Source organism: Crotalus tigris, unplaced genomic scaffold, assembly GCF_016545835.1.
Source record: "Crotalus tigris isolate CLP2741 ecotype Arizona unplaced genomic scaffold, ASM1654583v1 scf7180000018759.1681925, whole genome shotgun sequence".
NCBI classification, from domain to species: Eukaryota; Metazoa; Chordata; class Lepidosauria; order Squamata; family Viperidae; genus Crotalus; species Crotalus tigris.
Window position 1 is genome coordinate 306,117 of NW_024097185.1, and position 13,422 is coordinate 319,538.

The 13,422-nt window shown below is 36.3% G+C and overlaps 1 protein-coding gene across 13 annotated transcripts in view; it reads right to left on the minus strand.

Moving 5' to 3' along the window:
• MAP4K4 (mitogen-activated protein kinase kinase kinase kinase 4) overlaps window positions 1–13,422 on the minus strand; it is a 243,155-nt gene that overhangs the window by 39,803 nt on the left and 189,930 nt on the right. For 10 of the 13 annotated variants that reach the window (XM_039355760.1, XM_039355769.1, XM_039355767.1 and 7 more), the window contains exons 13-16: window positions 4,758–4,919; window positions 2,381–2,467; window positions 1,550–1,768; window positions 167–328 (exon numbers count right to left, since the gene is read on the minus strand). In XM_039355760.1, coding sequence (XP_039211694.1) covers window positions 167–328; window positions 1,550–1,768; window positions 2,381–2,467; window positions 4,758–4,919 — 630 coding nt within the window. The remainder of the gene's footprint in view (window positions 1–166; window positions 329–1,549; window positions 1,769–2,380; window positions 2,468–4,757; window positions 4,920–13,422) is intronic. The other 3 variants (XM_039355770.1, XM_039355763.1, XM_039355762.1) reach the window with 1 other exon arrangement.

Below are 13,422 nucleotides of genomic sequence, written 5' to 3' on the forward strand. Positions count from 1 at the left end.
GGAGAACAATAAGAGAGTCTCTCTCACACAAATATGGAAAAGTGTTTTCTCTTATGACATCATAAAAATACCGGTGTAATGTAATCTGTTGGTTTCCAAATATGTTACTTCCCAACTCTTCTTTGTTCTCCCCATCTCATCATCATACATTTCACAAGGATTTTACCTGTGATTCCATTGGTTTTTGCAATGATGGCTGAACCGTCTCAGAATTTCCATTTGAAAAGGACTCTGATCTTGAAGGCACTGGTGGATCTAACACTTTGCTTCCCTGTTTAGACTGGGCTTCTGGGGAGCTCTGATTATTCTTTCTATATCTGTCATCAACCTGGAAAAAAAAAAGGCATATATGGAATCAACTGATATAACGAAAAGATGATTTTTAGAAATTTAGAAACTACAAATATCATGTTTCTGGCCAACTCAACAGACTGCACTCACTACAAATAACACTAGTAATCTAGAATCCCAAGCTTTATGTAGCTCTCAGCTCAATATGACAGTATGCTCATCTCTACTATTACCCATTGCTCTTTGGGATTGGGATGGATTATACTGTAAATATAATAAAATAAATACATTTTCTTCCATATAATGGTCAGTGTCCAGCATCAATTCAACATGGTAGGATTAATGTTAATCTGCAGACAACACAAATTATCACATGACTTTTTTGAGAAAAATGTAATTATCCCAGCAGTAGCAATAGTTAGCTACCCTTATTTTGGACTTTGAAATTAAACAAGGTTGAAGCTTGTTAAAACTTGGGCCTTCCTTAAGCCTTAAGAGCAATCTTCAAATTCCTCTAGCAGTTGTTCTCAAAACTTTAATGTAGCAATAAAGTTGCACCCAAAACATGGTTTTACATCCATGAAACTATTTGGTAAACTATCACATTGTCATCAGTTTTATTATGAATTAATACAATATAAAATCTTTATTGAGGCCATTGGCCAGTACAGATTATGCCACAATACAATAATCACTAATGAATGGTGTGTAGAAGACCTGTTATTTCTGACCATAAAATATATAAAATAACATAAATGAGATGTTTCCCTCTCCATCTTAATAGGCTTTATTTAATCCAAATCTTACCAGTCACAACGGACCTGTCACTGCTAAAAGTTAAGCAAATCGATTTGTACATTGACTAGAGGTTTTTCTTCAGAAGTGACTGCAACACAGCATTTAAGCAATTAAGAAATTTCATGTGACTTTAGTGTAATATAGCTATTTTACCTATTGTTTTTAATGCTACAGTATATGAGAAGTGAAGAGATTTTATGGGCTAAATTGCTGGTCCCCAATGTATTTTTCCTGGGTAATCCTCAAACATAGAAATTGGTCACATGCTTGTGCTCTATAAAAGGAAATTATATACATTCTGTAAAAGTATATTTAAAAAAATGTTCTTTTCTTCCAAGACTGGTAATGGGACACACTCATCTTCCTCTCTCGACATTCTTATGGGAAGGTGGTCTTTATATACATTATGATAGATACTTTAAAAGCAGTACTGGTTCTAATAATTTCAGACAGAATTTACCTCCCGAGGCCTTTCTGTAGGCTCATAATGGGATTTAGGGTCAGGGGTATGATAGTTTTGTTTATTCCTTTCTTGCTGCTGGAGCTGCTGTTGTTGTTGCTGTTGTTGCTGCCTCCTGTGATCATGCTGAAGTGATAAAAGATATGCCTGTTCCTGTTGCAACTGACGTTGAAGCCTCTCGGCTTGTCGGTGTTCCTCCATCTCTCGCCATCTGTATTCCTTTGAGAGAACAGGTCAAAATATGAACAACATGCTGGCAGGCACTTGCTTATCTTCTGGTGATTATACATTTTGCTGCAGTTGCAGTGTAAGTAAATATACCAAACTTCAAATTTACATTCAAATAAAGTACAAGTTTCCCCCTAATTTATAAAGCATTTTACACTACTTACAGGCATAATATTATTTAAAATATTGTGATCGGCACAGTCATAAATCTATTTTGCCATAAAGGATAGAGTGGTTTTGTTGTGGTGGAGGAAATGGGAGGGCCAAAAAGAACACAGTACCCTGACTTTTATATCCAATATTTAATAAAATACACGGCCTGCACTCTTGTTCTTTTGAGAAAGGTTGTTCAGAAAGTCAATTCCAAACTGTAACTTCTTTAACTTAGGGGGGGGGGGGAACTTCACTGATTGGCTTGTCAGATTATCATACAGCATGGTTCACATAGGTCTGCCAGCCCAATACACTGTAGGATGATTAGCTCTTGTGCCAGGCTCTACTGTGCATAAAGTTCAGCTGTGTCCATTTAAAGACAATCTGGGACACCGTCAGAGAAAACAATCCCATACAGTAGCTACTAACAAAACAGATACAGTGCTTTACCAGTAACATGGCCTGCTCCTGGAGCAGCTGCTGCTGAAGAATTTCCAGGTGCCGCTGCTCCTCTTCTAGCTGTCGCCTGATATACTCCTGTCACATAGAAATTACCCAGCAATAAAATTGTTCACAACAGGAATGTATCCAAAGCACCTGAGTACAACACCACACAAAAGAAAAACAAAAATGCCACCTATCCCAATTCACCTTCAGGTGACAATTCAATAATAAATTTAATAATGGGACTCCCTAAAGAACAATTAAGTTAAACCCTATCAGCTAAAGTAAGGACAGAAAAAAATCCATTATAAACCCTCCCTCCAAAAAATTAACTGAAAAAAAGAAAAAAAAATGTGGAGTAGGAAAAATTAATGTTGCCTGTAGAATTTTGACTTAAAAACAAGCAAATGAATTTTTAAAAACAGGGTGGTAGTTAATACTAGCAAGTCTTATCAACACAGCCAACACAAAATCACATGCATTTTTAATAAAATAATTAGTTTTGCACCTGTGGTGAACCATGAGCAACAGCTAGAGCCAGGCTTAGTTAAGGCATCCTCTTTGCAAGCTTTCTATCAAAAAAATCTCTCAATTGGAACCTTAACCTCGGCTATAAATTGATCCTAGCCTCATCATCAACACAGACAATGCCAATCTGAAGTATGTGGTGGTTATGACAGAACATAAAAAACAGACATCCACTAGCGAAAGATATAACTCCAAATGCATTTTCAGTGACATTCCAGAAGTCTGGATTCCTAAGCCAAGTCAAAATATGCAGCAACATATCCAAAGCTAAGAACATCCTATCGTGCGAATTAATAAGGGAAAGTAAACACATGCACTCAAACACACATGAAAAAGACAATGAACACAAAAGAAATTAATAACGCAATGCAATGGCAAAATGAAACTGCTTGAAATCTTACGAAACAAAAAAAGGTGCATAGGAGCTAGTTATACAATCCTTGCATACCCAGAATTAAGTGGAGTTAAAATTTTGTAGCAATATGTTTTTTTTAACAAATCTATCAATGCCAGCAGTACAGGTAGTCCTTGACACTTGACCATAATTGGGATCAGAACTTCCACCATTAAGTGATGTGGTTAAATGAGGTGCACCTAAGTTTATGACTTTTACTATGGTCATTAAGCAAATACTGTAATCATTAGGTGAATCCAGGTTCCCCGATTGATTTTGCTCATAGACCAGGGAAGGCCATAAATGGCAATCATATGACTCTTGGTCGCTGCAACCATTGTAAGCACATGCCGACTGCTAATCACGTGATCGCAAGGATGCTGCAGTGTGACGACCAGTCATAGGTCACTGTTTTCAGTTGTGTCGTAACTTTGAACAGTTGTTAAACAAATGGGTTGTAAATCATGGACTATCTGTACATTTTGGAGAGTGTGTGTTAACAATACTTCTCTAGCTGCATGCAAACAATAATGGCAGATGGTTGATGCACTTCTTCAGCTAAATGAAAATATGATTTCCTAAGACCCAAATAAGTTACTCAGGGAGAACATTTTTTTTATCTGTTTTATACAAGTGACTGTTTCTGCATGTGTATTTCCCAAAATTAAGTTGGGACAAACTTTCCCCAATCTAGCCCCTCCAAATGCATTCTCACCCAGCAGTTCTGGGAATTGCAGTTCCAAACTTTCTGGAAGATACCACGTTCAGGGAAGCTAAACTACATGAATGACTGTTAAGTGCAGTATTTCATACAAGTCTAAAACGTTTCTATTATTACATGTTCTGCAAAATTCCATTATATATTACATGTTGTTTGACATCAAAGCCCAAATAAATTTTACAGCAGAATATAATAAATTTTAAATAGCATAGTGATGTTCTTAGTACTTACTATATTTCCTGAAAATTACTTTTTCCAATATGAATATCCTTACTTTCTGTCATATACACAAATTATATTTCAAACAGACAAGATTCATGTATGAGACTGAGAAACTAATGTAGTATTTTCAAGAACAAATACTGATAAGTTTTGAAAAATACATGCATGTAAACCATTGAACTAAGTCATTTGCTTCAGTATAAGCAGATAAAGTAAGTCTATTACTATACTTACATGTTGCGACTTTGTGGAAGAAACTTACTGCCCGGAATCAGGAATCCATCATAAAACATTAGTTCAGATTTTCCCATATTCCTAACCAGGTTCCCCAAACTAGTCTGCTCTTAATGTGTGGCTACACAGACAGGGAATGACTATACTAATACACAACAAAGACATCAGATCAATGGAAGATACTTTTTTAGACTGTATTCAATCATTTCCTTAGTGTTTCCTATACTAATAGGAAGGAAGGAAGGAAAACCATACATAATTGATTCATGCTGTTTCAAATTTACCTGCTCTCTCTCCACTCTTCTCTTCTCTTCCTCTGCTCTCCTCCTTTCTTCTTCTTCCTTCCGCCTTTTTTCCAGCTCCTCCAATCGTTTTTTTTCTTCCTGTTCTCTCCTCCTTTGTTCCCGTTCTTGCTGTCTTCTAACTTCACGCTCTCTTCTCTGTTGCTGCATTTCAAATAACAATGGATATAAGCAATCTCTTTCTTTTATCAACTTATGAAATCAGAATACAGAACCTATGAATTCTATTGCCATGAGTCATCATCCAGCATAATCAGTAGACTGGCAATCCAGCATCATTAAGAAGGGTAGCAATCAAATTTCATTTTTCATTGTATCAGGATTATCTGAGTAATTTTTAGAAATGCGCTTCTACAATTACAATTGCTAATATTTTAAAATGGTTGTCTACCATGTAGGAAAATGTGAATACTGTGATTGTATATAAGAAACCACCAAATATACAGAAGCTACTGAAATTGCTTCCATATAGACAGTGCATTGCTGTCATCAGAGACTTATTTCTAGCAATTTCATGAAGCAGCTAAACAAAGAATTTCTCCTAGGCATTTGGGCTAAGATGTGAGCAAGTTCCTCTAGTTAATTGATGACTTATATAATGTTTGTTTTTTTCAACCTTAGTTGTTTGGATTGCTGAATTTTATTCTATTTGGTTTTTAATTTTTGTACACCATCCAATCATCTAAGGCAGGGGTCCCCAACCCCCCAGTCTGTAGATCAGTACCGAGCCGCAGCATGCCAACAACCGGTCTGCACAAACAAGCAAAACCCCATCCACAGGATGCAGGCAGCACACAAAACCACACACCCTCCAGTTCGCAGAAAAATCTCTCTCCACGGAATCGGGCCCTAGTGCCCAAAAGGTTGGGGACCCCTGATCTAAGGCTATTTTAAAAGATAAAAGTAGTTCATTTTACTCTGAAAACTGCAGGGCTGAAAGGGACTTGAGATCAAAACCAGGAATAGTTACTGACAAGCCCTACTTCAGAGTCAGGAATGTCTGCAAGAATATAGACTGAAACAGAATAATTAGTTCCTTAAGGATATGTTTTGTGTTTGGGTGAATTAGTCTATGCTCCATGAATTAACTGGCAGGTGATCTACAGAGAGATCACTAGAAAACGGACATGGAGAGATGAAAGATCTTATACTAAAAAGAAACTGAAAATATAACTAAACAGAATCAGCAGCTAATCCTGCAACGAACTGCAATTATTTTATCCTAGTAGAAAACTTCTGAGGCAGCCAAAATCTTTATTCATAGAATTGTGGAATATAAGGATTTGAATAGACCTTGGTGAAACCTCTTAGCTCATTAATCCACAATTACAGCATTCCTGATAGATGTGATCCAGCCTAAGTAATTCCAGTGAAGGAGAGTCTACCATTTCACAGGATAATCTGTTCCACTGGTGAATAGTTCAAGAATAAAGAATTTTTTCCTCTGATTCCAACTAACATCTACTTTTTTTGTAGTTGAAATCCCAATTTATCTCCTGTCTTCTGGCACAATACTGGAAATTTCTCCACCTTTCTACATGATCCTCCTTCAAATCCTTTCACAATAATCATGTTTTCCTGCAGTCTTCTCTAATGATTCCTCATAAATTGTTCTTTTAAATCCCTTATCATCTTGGACATGGTCCAGTTTGACAATTCCCATTCTAAAAAGTAGGGATGAAGATAACAGATAGTGTTATATGTCTACTATAGTGCTTTTGCATGATGATTGTTGCTATTTGCAAATTGAATCACTGTCCCCTTGAAGTATCAATACTACTAGAAAGAGCAGAAACTAGGTCTACTATATTTGCCTATATAAAGACTGTAGTGGTGTTGTTCATCACTGTTCATGCTTGGTTGTAGTGAAGCAACATAGTCTTATTTTGATATGGTCACGGAAGTGTTTTGATTTGCTCTGTCAAACTAAAAGGCCGCCCAAGTTCAACTGAATGAAGCAATTCTGTGCTTCAGAATACTTCTGGCCAGTACAGAGATTTCTCTCAGATTATTTATGTAGCCCTAACCAATATAGTCTGGAAGATTTTTGTCTTGTGCTGAGAGTGGACCAGACTAGATACTCTTAGAGCACAATGACAATCCTAGAGCATTTGCTGAAACTAGATGGTGAGTACAATCTTAACAATTCACCCTGCCTTACTATTGGAATAGCTGATTGTTGCAGCAGATTAAAGGGTGTCCTCCTTAGGATGCTTGTGACTGGTAAGAGAGGAAGCATTTCTGAAAAGTAAGACCTGTTATGCTGTAGAGTTTCTAAACATTTTTATCTCACACCTTTCCATTTTCAGTTTCTACATTCATTTCATGGCACCACCTTTGTATAATGAAGAAAGCCTTCATCATTAAAAGGGAGATCCTCTGCTAAAAGATGTGGTACCTGGGATGGAACCAAGGAATGGGACCAAGCATAAAACTGAATATACTCCTGCAAGAAATTTTGTAATACTATTTGTTGGCTTGACAAAGCTGAACTTTCTGTAAGAAAAAGAACACTAACATTTGCTTGTCTTAAGGAAATAAATGAGCAGAAGTGCCATTTCACCAGGGAAAATGATGGTATGTGCTATGCAGTCTTGCTATGCTTCATTATATACCCTTCATCCCAGTATATTCTCAGTCTTTTTTGTCAAAGACCAGCATACTCAGAACTGCCCTTATGTAGCATCTGTCAATATAGCCTAGCAAGATTACTGAAAAATGAAACACTATTTGTCATCCTACAGACAAGAGAGGAAAGGCAACTCTAACCCTGGCTTAAAAACTAGCTAATTAAAATATCAGATCTTATTTCAGTAGTTGGAATTGTTTGAAGTCTACATCTAAATCATTAGCTGAATAATAGTTGTTAAATATAAGGCCTTTCTTCAGTTGGAGAAAAAGGTAGATTTAGAATGATAAATCTAAGTAAGAGAGAAAAGTATAACCTGAAATAAAACAAGCCATAGTGCTTATTCTGTTGCTGCTTCTGAGCCACACAATGTAGAAAGCACCAATATCAACAGATCAAAATTTACCTGAGGGCATGAAACAAGGGAAATATATGGGTAGTAGCATGAGCCGATGTTACAAAGTGGATTTTTCTCAAATATTGAGGTACCTGTTGCCACCATGAAAAATCTTAGGTAGTTGATGCAACAGTAAACATTTCATAAGAAAGAGCCAAGGTGGCGCAGCAGTTAGAGTGCAGTACTGCAGGCCACTTTAGCTGATTGTGTTCAGCAGGTCAGCGGTTCAAATCTCACCGGCTCAAGGTTGACTCAGCCTTCCATCCTTCCGGGGTAGGTAAAATGAGGACCCAGATTGTTGGGGGCAATGTAAATATATATATATACATTGCTTACTGGTGTACACCGCTTAGAGAGTGCTTGCACTTAAAGCGGTATGTAAGTCTCATAAATAAATAAATAAATCTCAGTGGTATTAAATGGATCTCCAAGATTGATGACCTGGGCAACCATAATTCTGATAGTTGGGGGTGAACTAATCCTGATAATTTACAATAGCACTAGAACTTCTGTCTGTATGAGTTCACTGACATCAAAAAAGCAATGTAGAAGCCTTTGTCCCAAGATGGAAAGGATGGTACTTGAGCATCACAATCACTGCTTAAGTAGCTTGATAAGAGAAATAGAAGGATATGAAATCCAGTGACTTTGCCTGAGGATTGTGCCTATATTGAGCACATTATTAGAATTATAAAACTACCCAATATAGTTACTTCTTAGTTATAAGATGGCACTTCATGGATGTTTTTTCCTTTGAAAGAAAATCTGATATACCTTTACTAAACTGCTTTATGAAGTTAAAGAGCAGTAGCTCTGTATTGCCAATTAAGGGAAGATGACAATGGAATTATCAACTTTGAATAGATTTAGAAAACTCCCAAAGTTGCTCTAGATGATTATGGATTTATATAATCTTTTTATACAATGATATCCGTAAGCAACATTCTCTTGCATTTAGAAAGGAAAGACAGTGATCAGCCCCAACTTGGTGGCTTTTCTGGCATGGCCAACAAATCGACATGCTGAGGAATGAGACCTGAGAGGGTATCATATGTACAAGTGTTAATTCTGTGGCTCTGCCCAAGCACATGAAACAACAGTCAAGATGAGTGCACAAAAGAGCAACAAAGATGATTAAGAGTGCTGGAGGCTAAAACAAATGAAGAACGGTTGAGCCGAGGTGGCGCAGCAGTTAGAGTGCAGTACTGCAGGCCACTTTAGCTGACTGTGTTCAGCAGGTCAGTGGTTCAAATGTCACCGGCTCAAGGTTGACTCAGCCTTCCATCCTTCCGAGGTAGGTAAAATGAGGACCCAGATTGTTGGGGGCAATGTAAATATATATACACATTGCTTACTGGTGTACACCGCTTAGAGAGTGCTTGCACTTAAAGCGGTATATAAGTCTCATAAAATAAATAAATAAATAAATAAATAAATAAATAAATAAATAAATAAACGGTTGCAGGGATTGAGTATGTCTAGTGTAGTGAAAAGAAGGACTGGAGGGACAAGATAGCACTGTTCCAATATTTGACGGGCTGCGACAAAAAAGAGTGGGTCAACCTATTTTCCAAAGCACTAGAAGGCAAGCCAAGAAACAATGGATGGAAACTAATCAACGAGAGAAACAAACTAGAAGTAAAGAGAATTTTTCTAACACTGAGAACAATTAATCACTAGAATGACTTGCCTTCAGAAGTTCTGGGTGCTCCATCACTGGAGGCTTTTAAGAAGAGACTGGATAGCACTTGCCTGGAGTGGTATAGGGTCTCCTGCTTGAGCAGAGAGTCGGACTAGAAGATCTCCAAGGTCCCTTCCAACTCTGTTATTCTATTAAATCCTTCTGTTAAATGAGCACACCCAAACACTAAACGAAGAGATGTTGCTCTTTCTCAGGAAAATAAATAAACATTTTCCAGAGATTTTTGTTACCACACACTCACTGATATGCCAGCACTATAATTCATTGGACCAACTTTGAAACAGAGTTATGAGGTGCTCCATTTGGGACTGGAAGTTGCTGCAACAGGAATAACTGTGCAAGCCATGTAATCTCCAAAGCTCATGCAGTTTTTCTACCTTCAAGAATCAGATACATAACACTTAAAATTGAAAGGAAAATTACTGAAGAGCTTGAGTAAAAGAAAACATACAAATTCTCTGAAAATATAATCCTTTTCATTAACAGTCTTTTTTAAAAAACAAACAAACAAACAAACAAACCCTGTTTTTAATGAAATTGATCCAAAGGTTCTACTATCAGTTACTGCTTCATAAATCCAGGTTTACATACTGACCAGTATCCAATTTACAGTGGTTTTTATAAAAACTTAATTAACCCCAATCCTATTATATAAGCTCCCTGTACTTAATTCTAAAAGATTCTCTTTATTAAATGACCAATATTGGTCTATCTACCCAGCCATCAATTCATTTATCTACCTACCAATAAACACATACAACTTCTATCTATAAAACACCATTAACATTCACTTTGGTTAACAATCTCAAACTTGACAATCTTTTGCATTTCTTCAAATTTATCTTAACAATTTAAATATTTCTGTATAGCTTTATTAATGGCCTTTTTCAAATGTAACATTTTCCTTCAGCAGAAATATCCTCCACTTAGTAAGCATTATGATTACTAGGAAATGATCCTTCTTTTAAAAAGAGATATCAAGCTTGTGAAATTTGCATTTAATTTGATGAAAGCTTCTATCCTCTAAAACTGAATTAATGATTCATACAATAATTTTTCAAAAGGTCTTTTTAACAGTAATAATTGTATTCTCCCAATCCCATAGAGATAGATTTGATTGCACTGCGAATGGAAGTATGTGTTCAATTCTACTGTCTATTTCCTAAGGAGACCCAGGATTCAAAAGAAATGCCTATAATTTTTTGTCCCCTTCTTCTATTGCCCTCTGTCTTTCCCAGCATTAGGCTCTTCTCCAGTGAGTCCTTCCTTCTCATTAGGTGGCCAAAGTACTTGAGTTTCAACTTCAGGATCTGGCCTTCTGAAGAGCAGTCAGGGTTGATCTCCTCTAGGACTGACCGGTTTGATCGCCTTGCAGTCCAGGGGACTCGTAGAAGTCTTCTCCAGCACCATAATTCAAAGGCCTCAATTCTTTGGTGCTCAGCCTTTCTTATGGTCCAACTTTCACAGTCATACATTGCAACTAGGAAAACCATGGCCTTGACTATATGTACTTTTGTTGGCAGGGTGATGTCTCTGGTTTTTAGTATGCTGTCTAGATTTGCCATAGCTTTAGGAGCATATTATAACAGTTTCATGTAGGTATCTGTATATGTTTTATTATCCTAAAGGACTCAAAATATATAACACTGATATTTGAATACTTCCTAAAAAGTGCCAAGAACACTGTTTTCTCCATCTATTTTTGGTGTAACTATTTAATAAACTGTATCAAATTAAATTGGGATATGGAAGACTAAAGGGGAACCCATATTTAAAAGCTTTGTTATTAGATTCTGACAAAGTATTTAATACATAAAAATCTGCTATACAACATACAACATCAAATGGAAAATCCCATGCAAATACTCTTGAATCATAAAGGTAACTAGAGACCCATTGAAAAAGTACTATAATGGATTTTTCATTAAAAAAATTGTTTATGATTCCATTGTACAGTGTTTTCCAAAACTTGGTTTAGCAATACAAAAGGCTATTTAAGGAAGAGGCCTTGATTTTTTTTTTCAGTTTCCTATTCATGACCTTTTTCTTCAAGCAATTTAACCCTAGATCAGAGGTCTCCAACCTTTTGGGCACCAGGGACCGGTTCTGTGCATGGTTTTGTGTGCTGCTTGCATCCCACAGATGGGGCTTTGCTTGTTTGTGCCGACCAGTTGCTGGCATGCCACAGCCTAGTACTGGTCCACAGACCGGGGATTGGGGACCCCTGCTCTAGATGGTACATCATTTTTAATATTACTGATATAATTGTTGCTCAGAAAATCAATTCAGGGAAAGGAGTTTGCTGATAGAAAAGGAATAATTAAACACCCATGTAATCTGGTCCTGTTTGTAGAGTCTGAGCTTAGTTTGGATAATAAAGAAATAACTGTATTCTAATTAAGAAAGTGATGTGTAATACACAAAATTTCAGCAGTAGAATATTCTATTTCTCTGCTGTAAGGCATTGATTAAACTATCCCAAGCTTAGTTTATAGTTTTGGCAATTAACCATGAAAAACTCTTCTTCTTCTGAATGATCTGTTTTAGGTTAGGTAACCCTAACCCTAACCCTAATCTGTAAACATTTTCAATAAAGAATCTTTCTTAGTCAACCTAATACTGGGGCTAAACAAAAGTTGGGCTCACAGATTGCAACATCATCTTATAATTGTTTATAATATAGTGTCAAGATTTTCTAACACAGTGGCATGTCAAATTTTTAAAGGATATATGTACCTCTTCTACCCAGAAGGCCTTATGACAGTGGTTCTCAACCTGTGGTCCACAGACCACTGGGTGCCACGATGTCATCACAGGGGGTCTGCAAAGGCTTGAAAAATGTTATGATTTAAATCTTGAATTAAGTCTTAGTAGTCCGAGGCCACAAAAGGTATTTAAAGGGGCTCCAGAGTGAAGAAAAGGTTGAGAACCAATGGCTTATGATATTCATTGTTTCAAAATGCACACAGAATCTTAAGACTGAAGGCTGACCATGAAATCAATATATTACAGATACCATTGGAATTATGTACACACTAAAGAAAGCATTCTATTTATGGATTATGTTCTTCTATTGTGGATAACAGCAAGAAGAATAAGATGTAGTCTGTGACATTAAAATCCAGATATGCTGGTAGGCAAATCTAGACATATTTTATAGCAGTATACATACATCTATAAAGCACCATTGTATGTGGATGCAAGCATGCATTTGTGTTTTATTTTAATAAACCCTGCAGTCACTAAAATTATGATTTAAATAGTATGTATATTTTTCTACTTATACTTGGTGCTGAAAGGCCAGGAAGGGATCCTTCTTAAAATAAACCTGGATTTATTTAGACTGAGACTGTAATACTTCAAATGGACCAAAATAATATCAGACCTTTAATCTCCACAGTCAGTTTAAAAATAAGGGCATATTCAAATGTTTTAAGTACTCTGATTAAAAATGCTAAAATAAAATCAGCAGCATTTATTAATTAATCAAATTTATATTTGAATTTGTTCCTGTAGTATTTAGCTCAGTAACAACTGGATAGCAACATTAGCAAATGAGGAATCTGCAGGAAAAGCAAACTGTTTGTTTGTTTTCAGCCTATTTATGCAAGACCACAAAGACAAGAATGAAAATACAAGTTTTTTTTTAAATGAATAATCCAGCCGCTATGCTATATAGGGATTTTTTAAACCTGTGATTATTGTTATTACATGACTAATTTTATTAGCTCATGTAGTACTCTATCTACAGCATATATGACATCAGAAAATCATCAAACCATTTTTTCACTCCTATCCTACCCATACCTTCATACCTAAATTCAATTCTGCAGGAGGGATTCAGTATTAAAAAAACAAACAAATCCTCATGGGAATTTAGGTTTCTAATACCAAATACTATTGTTCCACTGAAGAATTC